The sequence below is a fragment of the Chroicocephalus ridibundus genome, chromosome 11 (genome assembly GCF_963924245.1).
Source record: "Chroicocephalus ridibundus chromosome 11, bChrRid1.1, whole genome shotgun sequence".
Taxonomy (NCBI): Eukaryota; Metazoa; Chordata; class Aves; order Charadriiformes; family Laridae; genus Chroicocephalus; species Chroicocephalus ridibundus.
The window spans coordinates 13,922,533-13,944,708 of record NC_086294.1 but is presented as its reverse complement, the minus strand read 5'-3'; the positions used below and the strand labels follow the sequence as shown (position 1 = coordinate 13,944,708).

Sequence of the window (22,176 nt, the reverse complement as noted above, 5' to 3'; positions counted from 1 at the left end):
TTCCAGAAATATGAAATCCACCATTCAATATATAAATTTCCAAAACAAAACAACACAACACAACCAACCAACCCCAAGGAGGAGTATTAAAATATGTCTGCTGTCCTCTGGGGATTTAAAGCACATACCCAAAAAGGTAAGAGCGCAAACATCACCGTCCATTTTTGTATTTTAAAAATAAAAATCTTATTTCCAGGGCTAAACTACAATTCCACACGGTTTTGTCACACCAGCTAGACTAGCCACACAGCACAGCACACAGCACACTGCAAACCTGCAAAGAAAGAGGCGCTCCGGATCAGGCGGAGCGGACCTTGCTCTGAGAATGCCCGCCTGGGGCTGCAAAGCTGTGAAAGACCTACATGGCAAAACGTAAAATACACATGAAAGAATGAGGTTAGTAAAGCAGAACAGTCTGTAGGGATGGGGCCAGGGCAGGGAGAAGATATAAGCCAACATAAAGGCAGACTAACGTATGCAGGAGAACAGCTCTTAACGCTTAACAAGAACGTCGATTGAAAGATATGGCTTACAGTTGAACTATATAGTATTTATAGAATTAAATAATAGACCCAGCTTTACACTGTCTCCCATAGAAGAGTGGGGTTTCTCTCCAAGGGCTTTTTTTTTTTTTTAGTTGAAAAATAATTAATTTATGCAGGCTCAAAGCCTAACTTGATCACAAACAGGAGATTCATCGTGGAGTACAATGTTTGTTTTAACATCCACACTGGTGGGGTGGCCGAGGAACACAGTCGCTGAAGATGATGGGAGAAAGGGGGAAAAACGCAGGCAGAAATCCGTCTTAGTAGAACCAACAGAAAACTATAGGCTAAAGTAGCTTTTCTGAGACCAGTCAGTACATCAGTTTAGTGAAACAATCAATCATATAAAAAATAAATGTTTGCAGTCTTGGTAGTCCATTTTAAAAGTAATACCGGTTTGTAGATATACCAGAGAAAGAGTGTATTTACCGTACACGGAGCCAGGAAAAATGCATGGGTATTTTTAATGAGTTAATTGCCAGTCCCTCTCCTAAATTTGAAGCTACTGCTCACTCAAAGTTTTCTGATTACACAAAACATGAAAGCTGCACCTCAACAAAGCTCCCTCCCATTCTCTTAGGTCTTCAGTCATTAAAGAACATGACCAGTGCTGCTTTTCTTTCTTTTTTCCCTTTTTTTTTTTTTTAACCATCGTATCTAAAAAAAGCAGCTTGTAAATAGCTCCCAACCAAAACACATAGAGCCTTCTCCTATCACAGGCTGGCGAGAGCCAGTGAGCCCAGAGCGGTCTTTGCCATTGAACAGAGTTGTGAGAAATGCTGCAGTTACAGATTAACTTCTTTCCCTCCTTTACCCATGGTTCCCCCGGCGCTGAAACAGGAACTGTAAACAAACACTGTCAAACCGACTGCAAACTTGTGCGGCTCAATAACAAAGAAAGTTTCAGCATCCTCTTCTAGCAGGCAATCTTGGCACTTCTTGTTGCACGCCCTTGCGCTGAGGTGCCTACCCCTCGCTGAAAGTTGTCCTTTCTGCTGGTGGGGAAGAGTCACCCTCACACAGCCAGACACAGATGGACGTGGCCCTGGCTACACCTAAATCATATCAAGTCCATGCCTAATAGTTGCATTATCTGAATTTGAATTTGCAGTTTAGATGACACTGGTGAGACAGCAAACTTTTGCCAAGTGCAAACCGCAGCAAAATCCTAAAAGTAGATGAAGTGAGTTCCTCCCTCTTAGGTCGGGCACCTCATTCATCATGCACTGTGAAAAATCACAACTGAAGTCTGAAAGTAATACTGAATAAAAAGATGCATTTTTCTTAAAAATTTTCCTGACTTAGTAAATTCAGGAAGCATTTAGTATATAATAGGTTCTTACGGCTTTAATTGGCTTCCGTTATAAATAGACTATTGGGAATGATTTTAATGAGGTATACAGTTTTTGCGCCTGAAAAGCATTTAAGCCCATGCTTAGGTGTAGTCTTATCAATGTCAGTGTGAAGGAGAGACGTAAACACACCCAACAAGAATTAGGACCACATCAAAGCCAGAAATCCGGTTAAAGTAATTTATTCCTTACTTCCAACCCTAGAAAAGTGTATTTTACATACAGCAATATTCTGTAAAGCAAACATAAAAAGAACCCCTAATTCCACCTACTACAACAGACGTTTGCTTGGAAAGTCAACAGTCTAAACCAATGGAAAGGGAGGACGTGCTAAAAAGCTCATCAGGCTGCTACACTGGACGACCAACCACTGAAGTACAGGATCTTTACTATCAGCTCAACTGTCCACCAAGGGAAATGCCAAAACCTTCCACCCTTTCTCTTATCCGTTCTTGGAGCCTTCATCCACAGCACTTCCATGAAGGCTGAGAACCAAAGATGCCAGATGGTTTTTCAAGACTGCTTAGCTTCCGCCATCAGACAGAGAAAGAGCAGAGAACAAAAAGATATTCTGTCTAATCTGATCAAAAACTCCAGCACAACTGTGCAAGGTTTACGTACACTAGTAGGAAACACGTGGCCACACACGCCCAGAGTACGGAACAGAATGAAAATTATTAATGAAAATAAAACTGGGGAACTGAGCCAGGCAGAATCAATCCTGTCTGATCTGAGATATGCTGCTTACAAGTTCTACAGACTGTTATTTTCCAACATTTTCTGTATTTAAACTTGTATATCTAAATATTTCTGTTATGTATTTTATATACACATATACAGCTGTATATACTGAACCACTGCTAATTCCTTGAACTCTCTCATTTATTCACCTCCAAACACTACCAACATTAATTTTCTGTTATGTCTTTAGCTTTTTTTTTTTATTATTTTATTCTATTTGGAAGACTTTCATATTCTAGAATCTATGATTACTCGGTTAAAAATACCAGAAAATAAAATCTGTTTGTAATTACCTATATTCCCAAGAAGCCCATTCATAATTGTACTGTGGTCAGGCTTTAATGTATTGCTGTCTTGATTAATGAACTCAAGACTGTCCTGCAACCTGTAACAAACATAAAGATACAACAAAAGCAGTGATTTGCATTGCAGTAGAATATAGTGTCACCTCACTATAATCCAAATGGAATGGACAAGATAAGAACACAGGCTTCCACTAGAAAAAGCTTTCATAGCCTAAGCCACATTCTCAGTGGGTCACTTAATACACAGAAAACTAAATATTGAACCCTCTGAAGCCAGATGTTTTTGCAACACCTTTTTTGTCATCTCGGACTGCATTCCCCAACTCCAGTGTTCTGTCCTCATCCCTTCTCCTTTGGTGGTTGCAGGTACTTATGTACCTTACAATATCAAGCTTCACTATATCAGCATTAAAGGAATGTTTCATTCATTTGCTTAAAGCAAACTGAGGTGAAGACAACGGCAAGGGAAAGGTGGACGTCAGTGACAGGATGTAACAAAGCAGGGAACAATGAATTATTTTTCTAGAGAAAGGGTCCAAAAAAAGTCTTCTATGTTCTTTACACTCATCTGCTTATGTGCAATAGATACAATTTGCAATGGACTCACGTATTCAGACTTCCGTAGATGCTGCTTCCAGTGCGAGCTGTGAAAACCTTGCTGAGCATGAGCTGAGGAGGTGAGCTAGAGGACAAGAAGGAAGATGTCAGTCAGACACACGGTGCCACGACAAGCTTTGCTTTCCATTTCACAACCCTCCAGATTTTATAGACCTAAACAGCCTTTGGTGTCAAAATTGACATCAGAACAACTTTAAAGCAAACCCAGAAACTCCTTTTACTCTGCACTTGTGGCATTCAATTCATTACATATTAGCATTAAGGAGTAAGTCTTCTGAAAAGAACAGCAGTAAAAAACTTAAACTTACCGGATCTGGTGAATTTTCAACGTGGAGCCCTTGTAACTCATGGCCACAGAGCCAAACATCATCTCTCCAAGCATGTTAGCATCTGAGGAGCACCGAGAACCCTGCAAAAAAACCCCACCAACACTTGGTTTTAAGCATTTTAGAAGCACACTCCTATTAAAGTAACACGGAACTAAGGAAAATATTCTTTACTTAAAAGATAAACATGCAAAATATCTTGCTATAAAACTGTTGAATACACTAAGTTGAACAGTTCAATAAAGGTAATGCTAGCATAGCAAGTGATCTTCACATTGGCTGTGAGCTAAGCCACTAAAATCATCCAACAAACCTAACTCAGCTACAGGGGGTGTGGTAACACTCTTTACTGAATAAGAACCTAAACCTCGTGTCTGCTTCACAAGAAGAATCACAAGTTCACTGGAGATCTTATATAGACTGTGCTTTGGAGCCAAGCTGGACCAGTGCTTTCTTGACAAAGACTGATTTATAACATATCCCGAGATGGTATTTTATATTTGATGCATCTTTCCCTGTTGCTTCTGTGATGGTACCAGCAAAGAGCTGTAGCATCATGGTGCCAGGCTTAAGCTGTGCAATTCCTGCCCCTCGGTTGGTGAGAGCTTGCTGTAAGGCATACTGGCTAAATACAAAGGAGGAATGTCACTATGCCGCATCACAGGCTAGATCAAATACTGCAAACAAAAACCTGAAATTAAAAAGTTACTCAGGGCAATCAACTGAAGATGACTGCTCAGCTGACAGTCATCTTATTTGTATACTTTTAATGACTGAGATTACTGTCCCTTTATCAAGGGCTGTTTCATCTCTAGGCTAGCAGAATATTAGTGCTGGTTCTCCATTTGTGCCTTGCCTTGAATAATTTACAATATCATGACCACTTACTCACAGAGCTCAGGCTCAAGGTGAAGTACTTTGGTACCGTGCAAGAGGGCAACACATTTCCTTTGAGGTGCATGGTAACTAATAACTCCTTCCTTGGAGAAATCCTTCCAAAAGGTCCCTAAAACCAGTCACCGAAATAACCTTGTGCTTGGAAAATGCTAAGTGCCATATCTCTCCATATCCCTTATCCAAGCTCTGAACAACCAGGATCCTCACCCAGATTCCTTCACAGGCTTAGAATATATCTAAATATTTTCCCCAGCGTCAGACAGTGAGCTCAGAGCACAACCAAGGACAGGGTGTCCACACCACGGATTCCTACCAGCAGTAAAGAGTGATATGAAAATGCCCGCTTGACGTTTCTGCTCACGCTAGTCCGCAGAACAAGGGCAGGAACAAGGAAATGCTAATCAGCCAAAAGGCAACACACTTATAACACTTTTCAATTTTTAGCTCTTCTCAAGCACTCTCAATTAAGATGATGGTACTTTAACAGACATACTATTAACCTCTGAAATCTGCTATCAGTGCAAGAAAGACAGGGGATGACTAAAAGTAGCAATCACAGTTATAAAAATGAGGATACAATTGCAAGGTTTGTTAGTGTTCATATGACAGGGCAAAATCTGATCATTAGACGGGTCTCAGAGAAATTTCCATCTTTACCTGCCAGGATATCATACTGCCTGGGTGCACTCTAGGCGGTACTGGAAAAACTGGACTTTAAAATCAGGCAGTATGACCCAGCAGCTCCATGGAAATATAAGCATACATGTTAATGGCTCTAGGAAATAACAGGTCTGCCAGCATCATGAAATCTTGAAGTAAGGCCACTGCAAATTACTACAGCCAAATGTTATGATTGTTATTTTTAAATCTGTTGCAGATCTCCTATTGAAGGACTCATTCTGAATAAATGTCAAGCCCTTGAAGGCCGGTTTTGGTTTCAACTTTCTGCTGTTGTGAAAATCTAATTCTAAAGCTGAGGAATAATACTTTAAGATAAAGTATTGATTTTCTTTGTCAAGCAACCAAATCAAAAAAAGCAAGCAAAAATCAGCTACTTTCAAATTTAATTATAGGGGTTTCCCTTTCCTCTGAAACACAGAGACAAGCGATGAGTCAAAGACAAAGAGCATAAGATGCACCCATGGCCTGTTTCAGTCTGGCATTTCATCTACACTTAATAACAATAATTTTACCATGCATAACAGAAGATGCACATATTTAATGCATTTAATATGGAAACACCGCTACAGCTCAACTCTTTGGGCCTTCATTGCTGCAAAATAAAGGTCACTCAAGACCAAAGTAGAGTGCAATCAACTGAGGAAAGGGGTTAAATATTAAAAACTCAAACAAAAAATAGCCAAGGAGCATCTGGCAAAAAGGGCACAACCTCCGGCACTGACAGCTTGGAAACAAACCAATTCCGTAGGTCATATTTACCAGCTCACATAAAAACTGAACATAAAATATCCACAAGTGTTTGTTATTGCACATTAGCATATTAGAGGTAGTAAAATTTGCACGTTTGGGAAATTACATTTCTGAATATAATATTTACCACATGTAATAGTCCACTTACTGTACATATTGTCCTATTGATAACTAAGCCCATATGTAAATTAAAAACACAGCACAGAAATAAATGTAAAATGTTGCGACCAACAAATCAGAAAGACTTTCAGTCCTGACTGCACTGACAAGCAGGTACAGAGCTAACACTAGTATCATAACGTGCAAATAATCGTGGGCAAGCTTAGAATCGTATTCAGCTTCACCTTAATGGATTCTAATCACATTTGTGAGGGATCTGGATAGGACATAATTAAAAATATGGAAGCCTGGAAGAAAGCCCTGTATTTCACTTTGCAATTAAAGTTGATCATATATAGTCAAAGTGTATTTAAACAAGGAAACATAAAGAACTATTTAAAAAGTCTTATAACATTGTATTATTTGGACTTCCATTTTATAGCTTTTAAAAAAAAAAAAACAAACAAAAGAACTTATAAATACCGCAAATGCATTAGGTAACTTCTGAGGTTACCAGACACAGCAGTTAGAAGATAGGAAATGCCGGGCTGACTGATGTCTGGACAAAATTACTGTTGCCCTTCTGCATACACAATACAAAGTTTTATTGTGCAGTAAAGAACTCTTGTATTTATGGCTCTCTGCTCACGTGCTGGGGAAGCCTGAAAGGAGTACGGGGAACACAGTAGATGATTTACAACAAATAGGCTGTGGAAAATCAACTTAAGCTGAAAGTTTCTTGCACGCTTTCTGAGCCGGTCACAAAGCCACACATCACTTCAGTTCAACTCAGTAAGATTTTGACTAAGTGATACGCATGAGGAAATGCAGACTTAAAAGGGAAAACTTTCCACAGCTTTAAAATACACTGTCATGCCAACAACTAAAACTAATTTCCTTTAATAATGTTGACCATTGTTTGCACACAGCCTGCCCAGTAGGAGAGACAATTTCTGGATAGTGGGGGGCATCATTTTTCTTGGTCACACAATGCACGAAGGAGGTTATTTTGTGCTGGAAGGAAGCTGCTGACAGAAATGTCTCTTCCTTTCATAACCGCAGCTAAATGCCCTTCCAGGAAGGGAGGAATGGAAAACAGATCTTCAGCCACCTTACTAAAGCTGTGGAAAAGAGTGTGATGAGAAAGAGAAAACAAGAATACGCAGCTCGCCGAATATAGCGAGAGCTAACGCGACAGTGGGAAAGTCAGCACTGAAAGGTTCTTCATTTATATCTACGGTAGATTAAGACATCAGTAGTACTGTACTTCAGAATAGGTTGTGGAGATAGCAGCTTCCCTCAAACACACAATTACTTCATTACAAAGAGTGGAAGGGCTTAGTTCTATTTTAGGGTGGCTTAATATAAAACACTTGTGATCCATGGAAGGAGAGATGACAGAAATATATCCATGTCAGATGACTGTAGCTACTCTCGTGGCCAAAATCTCTTATGTAAAACGTAACTCAAGTGCACTGAATCCCTTGTTATAAAGCTGTTAAATGGACTGTCCCTACGGACAATGCATTTCTCTGTTATTTCCCTGTCCTTTAGCAATAAAGTAAAATAAACTACCTCATCTATACCAAGATAAGATATTTGTGCCAGGTCTGAGTGTACTGAACAAGTGTTATCACCCAGGTCATAAGACAGAACAAATGCCCTGGAGAAATCGCTGCCATTCAAGACACATCCTGAGAGAACGAGCTGGTTACTTTTAGACTCGTTGAAACCCAAGCTACAGAATTAAACATTACTGAGTCAGAACCAAAGTCTGGTTTTGACTGAAAACTGCTCTCCACTTTCAAGAAGTTGAAAACATTCAGTACCTCACCTGCAGTTAGTATTTGACATGGGTTATGCAAAAAAAAGGAAGAGTGACTCACCTGGTATTTTGGGCATTGTTCTTTTGGATCAGAGAACGAAGATGATGAGTTGATTGAACTATCCAAGGAAGAGGAGCTGTCTCCTCCAGGCTTCAGCTGGCAACATTTCCCAAAAACTCTCACCTGAGCATCACTGCAGAGTTTCTGAAATACAGAAAACATACATGATACACTGAGACCCACAACCTGAAATCACTGTTTAGCAGCACTGTACTTACCTGTTTAGGTAAGGTATTTAAGAGCTGAAAGGCTTATGCCCCAGAAAAACAATTAAAAGAATATTTATTAGTGTCTCTTGCAGCCTGGCTGTACAAGAGAAAGTTGAGCTGTTTTACTTTCAATTAGCCAGGAGCTAATAGGGCACTGCAACTTCTTTTTCCTAAGCAGCCATCCGGCTCTGAAGCTTTACAAATGACTTTTTTAGATTCAGGATCAGGAGGAGAAAGGATGGTAACAAAGTGCTCAAGGGAAGGATGGCAACAACAGGCTCCATCTGTCCCCATCTCGCTCCCCGTGCCCACTGGGGCAGAGGTGACAGCGCAGTGTGATGGGCACAGCCCTCCAGAGCAACGATGCCAGCCTGATCACGACAAGGAGCAGTTTACGATGTACAGGAAAACACACTGATGAGGAGTAATCGAGCAAGAACACCAGAATTCCAGAGAGATTCATGTTACAAGGATAGGTGGAGAGAAAAGCTACTATTTTTATAGATCTCTCCACAGCTGCGTCTAAGTCCCCTAGTCCTTTTAAAGAGTGGCACAGAGGTGACATGTTCCTCTTGTTTTCAGTGCGAGGCAATTGTGAGGCTGAAAATGGACAAAGTTGAAAAACAGTCAGTGTTACAGGGAAGCCAGAAAAGTTTCACAAAACAATGGAGAAATGGTCCAAGGGGTGATTTCTGGTAGAGATTCAGAGAGAAAACATATCAAAAAAGGGAGTTAAGAGGGCTCAGATGGTGCTGGAACTGCCATAGAGGATGGGTAGGATCTGTGTCTCTATTATCAATCACTGGCACCGGAGATGCTCCACTACTGTTTTTTTGACGATTTATAAACATTTGTGACTTCCCCTGTGAATCTCAGCATCCCAAGCAGAATCATTATCCATGTTAGTTAATGCTATTTACACTAGCATTAGGCAACCCTCTTCACCCAAAGATCTCAACATACTTTTCATATACTCATTACACTTCAAAACACTCACATAAGGTTGACATTATTTACATTTGCTAGTGGGCAGCGCTAGGAGACAGAAATAGTCTACACTGCTCAAAATTACATACTAACTCTGCCCTAAGACTTTCTTAATTAACATTTCCTACACAATCACCAAACCAGTAAGAGCAAGCTGGAAGCAAACCCTACTGGAAGCACGGTTTGCAGGAGAGATGGAAATACAGAAGTGCTGTCATGCTTGATCTCTGGACTCAGAGGTTCACATCACAAGCTCCCCTTTCATTCAAAATCTTAAGTATGTCTCAATCTTTAATAGCGATGAAAAAAAATAAAAAGCATACAGAAAAGTGCAAAATACCCAAGACACGGGGTGGTAACTTCATGACTCCACTCAATAATCAGCAACAACTGTAGAAAAAGGCGACTGCCCTTAGTGCTGTGGAGGGATTTTGATGAGAATCCCATGCCTCTGTCCTAGGCTGTGCAAGTTTCTTTCTTTTTTTTGGCTAAATCTCAACCCCAGTTAGGGACAGGTGACTTTTATGTGGCCCTAACTGGGGGCGAGATTTAGCAAAACAGCAGAAAATGTCAGGGATTATGGAGCTCCACGCAGCAGCCTGCACTGCTGCTCCCATTAGAGAGCTGCCGCCGCAGAAAGCCTTAAGGAAAAATGTGCAGACAAATCAGTAATTCTGTGGCAGAGGGGAAGGAAACCGTCACTAGCTGCTGAGTCCTGTGCTTTACTGACATATACAACCTCCCAGAGTAGTATCCTCTCATTACCACATCGTGGTGAGTACGTTGAATTCATGCAATATGTAGATTTGCTAATTGCTAGTATCTGTGGCTTGAGCACAGTACACAATGGCTGGAACATGTGAATGATCATCATATGACTTCAGTCGGAACTCGTGAACTAGAATTGCATTTTATCTCTGACACAAACAACAATGTCCTCGGCTAGGCAAGCATCATGTGATAAAACCACATAAAATCCACAGGGTTACAGAAGCTTTTGCAGGCGAACCACATTTCAGCTTGCATTTTTCATCAGATGTTGAAAGTTCCTTCTAAAAAGTTACAATTCTAACTAAGCTTCCTTGAGACCGTAAAGCCAGTAAAGGCATTTCCACAGGTGAAGAAAATTTCTGTTCATTAAAAAAACAGACTAAGTTTGCAAATTACTTACTTTTAAATAATTTCTTCTCATTATCTCTGCATTTTTCTACACAGCAGCTTTCCCCAGATCCATTGGGGAGTCTGGTATCTTGAAGTAATTGCCTAATTTAAATAGCAAACCAGGAAAATGGCTGTTTGGTCTTTGCAGTGGAGTTTAATGAACCAAGACTGCTGCAAGGAGTCTGTAAAGGAGGTCAGGATCTTTCAGACACCACTTTTCAGAACCTCGTGAACAGTAAATCCCTCCTAAAATGCAGATCACTGATGAATTTTGGTGTTTGCTTTTTTTCAAACTTAGCATGTGCTTAAGAATAACCTGTTGGACAATGAGATCAAGTACCTGCAACGTCCCTCTCCTCTGCAGTTTCTGACTCCAAACATCACTGAAATTTTAGATGGTACAAATTTCAAGATATTATGCATCAAAGGACTGGGATTACTTGCATTCCAATATAATATTCCAAAGATATCCGAGCCAGGTTTCCAAAAATATAAAGGTAACCTAATGATTTAAGAGCCGCACAAGGGAAAGATTCAAAGTTATGGATTTTCTTTCCAAATAGACATAGCTGCAGCAAATCAGATCCCTAGGCGAAGTGCTGCTGGAGTCCTCCGAAATGCTCACTTTTGCTGGAGAGCAGAACATCTGCTGGAAGGATGCCGCGGACAGTGCTGCTCCTGGCTGCCACGCTGCTCTCCCTGCTGTGGTCACACTCTTTGTTCTTTTTCTGCCAGCTCGATGCAGATACCGCCCAGCTCCAAAGACTTCCTGGCAGTCAGAGTTCTTACATTAGAGGTCATAATTTGCTGAAAGTCTTGGAGACGTATCAGATAGTACTGAAGATAACTTAGAGTAAAATGTCTTTATAGTACAACAGGGTACAAAGTAGTTTTCTTCTACAGTTCTGCTTCTGGAATCTCTTTTCTCCACCTCTATCAGCAAAGACCTTTAACTCTTTGCCACAAGGTCTATACATTCCTCAGTAAGTGGAAAGAACGTGCCCAGTGCTGTGCACAGGAAGAAGAATTTCTGCTGGGCAGGTTTTGGTTGGGGATAATAAGACAGTTGAAAGGAGCCTGGTGTGTTAAACTGAATCCAGACTGTGTGCATGTGTGTTAGGGCTGTGAGTGACAGAAGGAAAGAGAAATGTCATCATATGCCTCACTCTTTTCTACCTCTCTGCAACAGCAGGTGCTCAAATACCACTGTGGTGGTAGAGACAGAGAAATCTATATATCCAAGTAAAGCTGCCATTCTTTGAGACCTCTGTATACCTCATTTCTAGAGCAGGTTATTCAGCAAAGATGAAATATTATTCCAAAAATACATAAATTAATTCTTTTGCTTTATTAATATGTGTTGGTCTGAATATCTAATTAAATGTATGCATCCACCTAGGACATGACAGTAACTTAAATAGGCATTCTTTCCTTCCCTTCAACTGCTGCTGTAAAAATCCAGGTGTCTTTCTTAAAATGCAGCTGTCAAGTGCTCCATTCTCCCTTTATTTCCAGAGTTGTCAAGTTCCTCTATTGCTCAGAGGTCAGTGAAAGAAGTAAAACGACCGTGGGTTCCCCCACTTCACTAGTATTCTTCTGTTTCTGTTTCGAGAGAATAAGCAGAGCTAAGAAGGCGGGACTCAGTCTCTGTGCTTACAGCTGGTGTCTTTATCTGTCTGCTCAGCCTGGCTCTCTGGAAACCTGTCCACTGAGAGCCAGAGAGAGACCAGAGTCTCCATTTCACACAACTCACCTAAAAGCAAAAGGCTCACTATCCAATTACTAATCCCTCAAAGCAATTTGCTGTTCAACATTTATCCAGTGCTGAAGTATATTAGAACACGTGGCTAATCCTGGCTTGTTTAAAACAGCATGCCTTTTTTCTACTTTGGGATAAATATGACATTCAGAGTGAAAGAAATTGCCACAGTAGGAGATCAAATATCATATGACCTTTCAGTTAAATTATCCCAAAGAGAAAGACGACTAGGTTACATGGCAAAAGCGAACTTTTTGCTCCCTAAATCCAAGTCCACTGTTGCACCTTTAGATCTCCAATTCTGTACCCTGGGCCACTCTTTCTCTTTCATTTCTTCAAGAAAACAAAACAAACCCTGCTTCTGAAAATCCTCTTCTGCTCTGGGTCCTGGGAACAAGTCACTGCCCTTGTCTGATTCCTTGCCTTTCCCTGTTCCCAGCCAAACCACCTAAACTCCGGATCCCTGCTCAGCACATTGCACAACTTGGCGTTTGCCTTCTTTCCTCCCTCCTCTTCTTCGTGGGCACCCCTTCTTCTTCCTCCCTGCACTCCACGCCTTCCTCTAGGCTGATCTTTAGGCTCAGAAAATCGTTTAGCTTCTTACATGTCTGTCAGCACCCCTCTTCAGTCAAAGCCCTAATGGCAAACGCCATCTTGTCATAAGTCACCAGTGGACAACATAAAAAGGAAAACGAGCAGCTAAATGAGATCATAACCCTGAACTCCTTCAGCCTGCTCCAAGGAAAGCCCTGACGCAAGGTTCCCCTTCCCAGCTTCTTCTTTGGTTTACTCCCCACTTCTCCCTCATGGCATCATTTCTGTGGCATCCTTATCCCAGTCAGTTGCTGGCCCTTGGAGGAAAATTCCTCCTACTTCAGCTGGCCTTTGCACACTGACATTTATGGCAACATAATTCATGTGCCGCACAACAGCAGCAGCACAGTAAAATACAGCACAGCCTTTGCGTAAGGTGAGCATGAATGCAGTGTCAAGGTTGAGAAGCCAAGCACAGAGGGGTCAGGAAAGGCAGAGCCAAGGCTGAAAGCTCAGCACTGGCCGGGCCACCTGCCCTCTGCACCTTAAGACGGAAAAGGAACTGCTTGTTGTGCTTGATTTGAAATTCAAACCAGGCCCGGTATCAGAGCTCTTGGAGGAGTGTACCTATGTTTACATACGGCTCCTGGCTTGGAAACTCAGTACAAGCCATCAGGGTGGATGCGTGCGGGACCTGGCACAGCCATGAGGCACCACGCAGGCAGTGAGTGGGGCTGGTGGTACCTGCGAGCGGGAGGCAGGCGGGGAGGTGTTAGAGAAAAAGGGGCAGACAAGCACCGAAACAAGTCTACTAGTAGAAATCAGCCATACGTTTTAACACTACCACCTGCAAATCAAGTAAGAGTCTCATTAGAAAGAAGATACTTAGTAGCATGAGGAACAAATTCTGAAGTAACTCTCTAGAGGAGACAGGGGGTCAAACCCATGAGCTTGCCCAAAGAAGTACTTTGATGCCCAAAAAACCACGGGATGTGGATGTTTGGGTGTGGACTGAGGCTGTTTAGTAAAGGCATCAGTAATGTCTACTTGTCATACCACACGCTGCCCCGCTATACTCAGTATGCAAATGCCTGTTCTGATACATTTGCTCATGACCTAGTGTCACAGGGCTGGAAAGGGCAGCCGCTCTCTTCTGGGATGCCCTGGCAGAACACAGACAGGGGAGTTGCCCAATTTTCGGATGCCCATGAGGCAGCAGCCTTTCAGGTCTGCTTAGAGAGCCCAGCGGATCAATAGCCCATCCCCTGGAAAGCTGGGGAAGAACCTCTCCTGCTTAGCACCAAAAAAGGTATAGGACTCACAAAGGGGATCTCTCTGCCTGCCCCATGCCAAGTGCCCACAGCTGCCTGAGGCAGATCTCCGCCTGGCCTGGGTGGAAACGCCTGGCACAGCCCTCGGCCAACATTCCCGGTGTGGCAGCCGCCAGCCCTCCGTGTCACCAGACTGCTGCTCAGCTTTGCTTGCCAAGTTTAACTCTAGCAAGACCCAGGGAAAACACTGATTCTCCTGCCCAATTAAAATATCTCAATGGCCATATGGCAAACTCGCAGCTGCTTTCTATGTGTCTCTGTGCAATACCCTCCCAAAATTCTTGTTTACCTAATGTTTAGCTTTACTGAAGACATGAAGAGGCTGATTTAATATCCAATGAAAACACAAAATCCTTATTTGTGTTATAGTCACATTTCCCTCACGGATAATATGAACCTAGTAATGCTTAAATAATTAGAGCCCAGCTTGGTGTGAGCACAAACTCTGCAGTTTTCACTCATCAAAAAGCCGGAGACTACTGTTTTATTTCCTGAAACATCTGTGTCAGGAAAAGTTTGCTCTGATGCTCCTTAAATTTTATAACCATACCTTCCCTTACAGAATTCAAATGATTGAGCCATCTTTTTAACCTTGGTCCACTGCACGCGAGTCTTGACATATGTAGAGATTAGATATATAAAATAGAGCGAAGTGTATCTCACCTTGCTGCAGCCATACAACTCTTAAATTACAATTGCTTTCAATTAGACAATTTTGTTACACGTCTCAGAAGCAACAGAAAATGGGAACTGAAGAGCACAGCAACATAAAGCAAACTGAAACCCTCTCGGTTCTCTGTATTAGACTAATTAGACTTCAACCGTAATAGTCTGGCCACTGCTAGCCACTCTTGCAAATCTCTCCCCTAGTGTTATTTGTCAATCCAGAGGTATAAATCATGTTAGGAAATGGGGGGGGGGGGGGGGGGAGATGCAGAAAGTGTTGGCTGTTGTGGGGTGGTGAACAGATACCCTTTCAGAGGGGAGAGTGCCCAGCCCACACACATGTCTTGCTGCGAAAGGGCAAGAGTGCCTTGGAATGTGCTTAGAGCCAAGATCTGGCTTTGTATAGGCAGGGTGTGTCTTTGTTAATGAAAATCATGATAAAGAGCGAGAAAAATAAACAATGCAATTCCTTGGAAATGGCCAGTACGTACTGCTAACTGCACAAGCCTGTACTAAGCTCGCAGCAAGCCGAGCCGAGGACTCTGCACGTTTTTACCTGCATAATGTTTCTGCTATTGCAAAGTTTTGTTTTATGAGAAGTTTTGCCTGACATGACATTATCTGAGTGCCGCAGAAGGCTGATACCATGGCAAGCAAATGTTTCAATATATTCTCTTTCAAAGTCTCCTAATACCACAAAAAAAGAAGAAACTTATCAAGTTACTAGAGATGAGTTTTGGGCATTTCAAGCCCCCTGGGAACAGTCTTCCTCCGCCAGTCTCACATACTCATTTCATAGAGATGGTGAATACAGCTATTTCTCTCCCCCTTCATCCTCAGCAAAGAAAAATAAAGGCGAGACTAACATGGAACTATGTTGGCTTCATTATTAGCTGTTTATTCTGTTGCTGTTGAGCTACTACACTCAACGATCTTTCTGAAATAAACCAAAACAGTGAAGTCTGGAAGTTCACTGTGCAAGTACAGAGCTATCTTACAGAGGTTTTAGGCTTTCAAGAAATCAATTGAAATACGGCAACATGTACGACATCTTTTTTATTAATGAAGTAATAGTTTACAATTAATGAAGTAATAGTAATAAGCATGGCCAGAACTTCGTACCAATAAACCACTCCTAAAGATCTCTTGTCTTTAAAAGCCTGTTTTCGTGGCAAGAACACCTAGATAAGCAGGAACTTATAAATTATAAAGCCATTCTAACCAGTTAAATTTAAAAAGAAAGATGCATTTTGTTCAACATTTGTGAAACTTGCTTTGTTTCACAAATTCCCCAAAAGAACTAGGAAATTAGGATCTTGAGTCATGGCTATAAAAGCACTAGAGTAAGTCATGGAGAAGCCTGTAAGTTAGTGCCTGATGAGACACAAAGTGACTTGCAGAGGTTAGGATACGCGGCCATAGGAAGCACTCAGGACCGGGATGAGAAACATCAGGCTGGCAGCATCCGACAATAGGCCGGAAGAGTTTACAAAGCTGGATGAAGAATCTTCTGGCTGTACTCCAACACCCAACATGAAAACCAGGGCTTGGGGGTAACGTTATTTTGCGTACTCCTGCTTACAGAACTCAGTAGGTCCTACGGGTAAAAGCAACTGGGATCATAAATTTCAGTTCACACAGTGCTTTCTGCTTGCAGAGCTTAAAATGCTTTGTAAATGTTTTTAGGGATGGTGAAAAGGAAGTTCAAAGCGGCAAAATAAGCTGTCCAACCTCACACAACCACTTACAATAGCACTGTGGCTAGAAATTAATCTTCTGGCCAGAGCCCTTAGAAGGAAGTATCCTCATCTGACTGCATCCATTACAGTTTCAATTAATAGATTACCATGCAGACCGTGCCAAAAGGAAAAAACAGAGGAAAAGTTTTCAAGTAACTTCGTGTCAAAAAACTGTCAGCAAAGCATTGGAAAAACAATTGGCAAAAGCTAACCAAACAGGACACAAGAGGACAAAGGACTGGGAGGACCATCCAATTAAGAATGCAGACCCCACCACGGCACAGAAGTACATCCCTAAATATCAGTTTATGCCCTCGGCCCCCCAGCATTGCCTGCTGCAGCCCCAGGAAGGAATCCTTCTCTCTGCAAGAGCAGAAAGTAGACAAGCCCAAGAATAAGGAGATCACTATAGTATTTAAAGCTGTTAAGAGTGAAATCACTGAAGCCTGAATAATTTGCAACTTAACAGGCATTTAAATATAGCCCTGCATATAACTGACGTTTAAATGTTAATAGGAATAAAACAGAACATTTGTGATTTATCAATCTTGGCATTTTAAAAAATATAGACTATAACCATGCAAATTAGTAAAATGCTCACCGACACTGAAACATCCTCTATTTTTCTTTTAGCACTGGAGTCAAATAAGACATTCCGTCCTCTTCTTTCGCAGTCCTGATACACAATCAGTCGGATCTGACTTGGGTCAAACTCCGGCAAAGGCCAGCTTTAATGAAAAAACAAAAGAGCAGAAGGATCAATTACCACAACTCCTTATTACACTGTTCTTTCTACATTATCTGTATATACAACTTTATTAAAACATAAAGGCGAGCAAATGCAATGCTATTTCATCAAACCCTTTGATCCTGTAGCCAGAACTATGTCTTTTGTTTTTTCTTTCCCCTACACTTGCCAAATTACACTGGCATAAATGGCACCAATCCACTACAATCATCTACAATGATGTGCACAGCATTCTTAGCTCTTGTGCTCTGTCTTGTGATATTTAATGTTTTCTTCAAGTTCCAGCTTTTTGAAATCAAAATCATAGAAGAACTGAGCTTTTGTGTTTAAAGACACAAAAAAGAGCGCCCCTCATCATTGCAAGCACTAGCTTGAAAGCATTCACAAATCAAAAGCAAAAAGAAAAAAGGTATATATTTACACCAGCCTCTCCCTTAAGTAATGAATTTCTGCATTTGCAGTCATAGGTTTTCAGTCTCATGGGTTGGCAAAGCACTGAACTCCGTGGCTGAAAAAATGCAAAGTACCTTTCCTACCCTTCTTCAGGTTTCACAAACACTGTAGTAACATACGTGTACAGAACTAACTGCAGTATTATAAACTACAACGTTCATACTAATATATATGCTTTCATGCTGGGGAAGAGAGCCACGTGTAGCTTGACTATATACTCAGGTCCTCACTACGTTCAGACTTAGAAATAATCTCCACTTAAGCCACTGTGATTCAAGGCCATGCTGCTGCACGGGTCAGCAGAACGCGCACAGCAGTCCCCTGCTAACACACCTATTCCCAAACTGGTTTTGCAGTCAATAAAAAGGAAAGGAGCTTTCCTGAGCCTCTGCCTTCCCCGGTGCCACTGACTACAGAGGTGCTCTGCAAAGGGAGAACTTGCAGGGCTCAGGCTTGAATACCGTTGCGGAATCTTGCCTTTAAGGGTGCTTTGTAGCCATCACCGCATTTCCATTTCAAAAAGCCAGCCATGCTTTAAAGCCCAGCAAGCATTGTTGCCCATGGGCTTGGGAATCCATTTTCACTGATACCTACTCAGTTCTTGGAAGATAGGAAACAAGACGCCTGCTCTATCCATGAAACCAACAGGAATCATCTTTCAGCCAGTTACAAGCCATTTCCTAGATCAAGTGAAATTCTATCTTCCTTATCCTTGGCTTTTAGGCACAGTGTCAGCATGAAACCCCAAGAAGTAAGAAACGAGGCCCTGGAACTTTCCAGCCATTAATGAAGGATACAGGCTCACAGTTTACAAGAAGGAGCTGCACATTTATTCAGAAAAAAGACACTCGTAAGTGATTAATATGGATTAAAGTAAACTTGGCATGCTAGACTCCAAGACTCTGGTAAATTTTCCTCTCCTCCATCCCTCTTAATTCACTAGCCAAAAGGTCTCCTTCTCTACATCCATGCTTTATGTGATCAGCACACTAATGACAATTTGTAACCCAACTTCTATAAGAGGTCACAGGAGAGAATCAATTTGATTGCCATGGTCGCCTATCAGAAAGGCTTTAAGACTGTCCAATGCATATTCACAGGCTTTACAACTAGTGTAGTCCCAGCAAGGTGAAACTAAGCACCAAGATGTACAGTTACTCAGTCTCTTGAAGAGGAAATCCATTTCCTAATCTGCCTAGCCCCACCATTTAGCAACAGGAGAGAAAAACAGAAGCTGCAGAGAAGATAGTATGCAATAAACGTCAAAAGCAACTTATTACAAGAAAAAACCTTGAGCAACTTGAAACTGAAATAACTTGGTGTCTAGATTTGGGGGCAAAGAGCCGCGTGCCCTCTCTGTTTGGGCACCGAAAGCCAAGTGTTGCCCGCAGAGGGACATGTCCGCAGGAAGAGCAGACGCCAAACTGAGCAAATTCTGTACCAGAACCCAAGCACAGTGACAAACTCATAGCAGAGCTTGCGTTTACCGAGGGCTCTGCAAATGAGCCCCATCTTGCATTTCAGAAAATGTTAAGAGAAAAAAATCCATAGAATCACAGATTAATTCTATGAGTGACTCTGTGGTCTCCTAATATTTAAGTGAAATCAATGGAAGTCTGGAAACTCATTTTGTTTCCAGATAGGCCACTGTGGTTCCTATAAAGAAACACTATGTGACAATAACAACGAACTGCTTGCCAAAAAGGTGCTATCGCCTGCTCCACCCTTGCAACGCATCTGAATTTCCTTCACACTCAGACAAAAGCGTGTCTTCCATTACCTAGTACTTTTGATATTTGACTTTGAAATTACTGGCAAAGAAGGGCAGTAGCTGTTCCAGATCTTAGGAAAGTCTACTTATAAAAAGCTCCAAGAGCAGATTACACACTAAGAGGAGAGAAAGCTAAATATAAAACCCTTGCTGTATTCGGAAACATATTTGATCAAGGTAACAAGAGCTTGTTTACTTCTCAGCTTCTTCACATGACATTTTAACTTTCTCTAGACAAGCATTTAGTAGATATTATCCATCGTAATTTGTGATAATTCCCAATAAGCGTTATCTCTGTTACATAATAGAGTCCTTAAGCACATTTCAGCCTTGCAAAAAACATTCCCTGGCAATAGCGGGCCACTTCCCAAACCAGAAGAAACTTTTAAGAGAGCTGGGGGAAAGTTCATTTAGACAGACAGTAAACAGAGGCAGCCTGGCACCTCCGGCTCACCCCCCCACCTCCCAGCGAGGCACATTTTTCTGGAGGAAGCAGGACACAGAGTAGCTTTGCTGGTGTTGTCAGCAGCTTTAAAGTACCGTTAAGCTTGATATGTGGATAGATTATCCCAGAAACATACCAATTCCTGCGTGCAATACACAGGGCACGTTCTCAAACCAAATGTAACAGGGCAATACTCCAGGACCGCTCTTCAGCTGGATGAAAACTGACCTAGATCTTCTGAATATAATTAGTTCTGTTTATAAATGGAAACTAACTTTGACATTTAACTGATGTTTTCTTGAGATTCTTATAGGAAAACCAGGAGACGTAGAATCAAATGTTCTAGCAATGTTAATGAAAGGTGAGTCTCCATCTCCCACGCTGTTCTGGAAATGACGGTTCTTTTAATGAGGACTTTTTCCTGCATGACCTACCTACCACTCTTTGATCTTTCCTTGAAACTGATTATATTTAAAGAAATAAAAACAAAAACAAACCTAGAACAAACAAACATAAAAACCACCACCAAGAAAACCCCAACAATCTTTTCACCAGCGGAACTGTTTGTGACTTCGCCACACAGTTAGTGCTGTGAGTTCATGCGTCGACCAAGAGAAGAAATAGTGGAAAACAAATTATTTCTGAGCAGGACACCAGTCCTATGGAGATTTCCACTACACAAACAGTAATTCCTCTAGAATGACATGTTCAGAAATACCTACATGAACAGAATGGGGTAGAAATCATTGACGTATAAATGCTGTGTGGGATATTTCAGAAACCAATCACATCAAACCAGACGTCACAGACTGGTTGAGGGTGGAAGGGACTCTGGAAATTATCTGGTCCAACCCCGCCGCACAGATGCTAAGGCAGGTAGAAAGCACGCGGGGAAAGGAATTATTTGGGACAGAAAGGCAAACTTCCACATGAATAATGATGAAATTACTAGAAAGTAATAATAATGAAAACAGGGCCTGAAAAATTGTATTTTAATGCAGGTTCACGCTGAAGCCCTACCGTTGTTCAGCTCTTCTCGCTCTTTCACCTATTTTGTTTTCCTGCCTTTTTCACATTCAACCACCAGGAGTATTATTTGTAGTTTACATTTACAGATCCATTACACGCTTCCTGACACCTCTACTGCGAGTTGCATGACAATCCCAAACTCCAAATTCTCTCCAAGGAGAGATTTTCTCATGTGCCTAGCTCCTGGAGTTTATTACTGCCTTCAACATTTCTCAGCAAGAGGCAACTGAATGGCTTTCAATTGGTATTATTAGACTCTGTGCAAGTTTTAATAGATGAAATGACAGACACAGAAATCCTTTGTTATCACTCCACCAATTAAAATACAATATTTTCCCCTGTAATTGAAAGCAAGTACATTCCTTCCTCCTTGTTTCCACTACACCATGAACAGCGCTTCTTCATTACATTCAGGGTTTAGTTTAATACTGTCTTTCCTCCTGACTGAGACTTTACTTTTAAAACAATTTCATACTAACACGGCTTAGGTAGTATCCAATTACTTTTTAATTATTAACACAGCTATTTTAGAAATCTTAAAGAAAAGTAATTGAAGCAAACTGGTCAAGATTATTAAGCAGGTAGGAACCGTAAAACAGTTTGCTAAAAAGTAAATTTGCTCAAAACCAGAATATGACTCATCATTGAAAAAGTAAGTTGAAATTATCAGTCAAACTATTGTTTTCCTACATCATGTTACCCACAGTTATAAAAACTGCCTGGTGATGAATCACTTCCAACTATTTTTAAATGCATCTACGCAAATGATATTTATAGTTTATGCTAGCTTATCTGTTCTGCGTGTTTTTCATGTTAGCACCTTTTTAAAAGGCTGACAGCAACAGCCAGGGCAGAGCAGACGGCGGGTCCACCTTGCCCCGTGCCCTCCTCACGGGGCTCTGCACAGAAGGAAACATCTTGCTTCACTCCCGTTAAGATGAGCATGAGAACAGAGGTATAGGGATCCCCAGCGCTTATCTCTAACTCCTGCAGATGATCCCCTTCGTGTCCTGCTGTTGTTACAGCAGTGCTCAGACCCAGCTAACTTCTACACGAGCGTTGGACAGAAAGACTGCCCCTCTTTTGAAGAACTTACATTGTAAATATGAGACTGTTCCACTGGGTGCACTGGAATACTTCAGAT

At 41.5% G+C, this 22,176-nt stretch overlaps 1 protein-coding gene across 4 annotated transcripts in view; it reads right to left on the bottom strand.

The window, feature by feature from the left end:
• The window catches only part of FNIP1 (folliculin interacting protein 1), a 69,450-nt gene that overhangs the window by 21,952 nt on the left and 25,322 nt on the right, over nt 1–22,176 (bottom strand). For 3 of the 4 annotated variants that reach the window (XR_010072892.1, XM_063348953.1, XM_063348954.1), the window contains exons 2-7: nt 17,188–17,314; nt 8,201–8,344; nt 3,870–3,970; nt 3,551–3,625; nt 2,932–3,023; nt 275–358 (exon numbers count right to left, since the gene is read on the bottom strand). Coding sequence is in view for 3 of the 4 variants with exons in the window: in XM_063348953.1 (XP_063205023.1) it covers nt 275–358; nt 2,932–3,023; nt 3,551–3,625; nt 3,870–3,970; nt 8,201–8,344; nt 17,188–17,314 (623 nt within the window). In the remaining variant the exon portion in view is untranslated. The remainder of the gene's footprint in view (nt 1–274; nt 359–2,931; nt 3,024–3,550; nt 3,626–3,869; nt 3,971–8,200; nt 8,345–17,187; nt 17,315–22,176) is intronic. The other variant, XM_063348955.1, reaches the window with a different exon arrangement.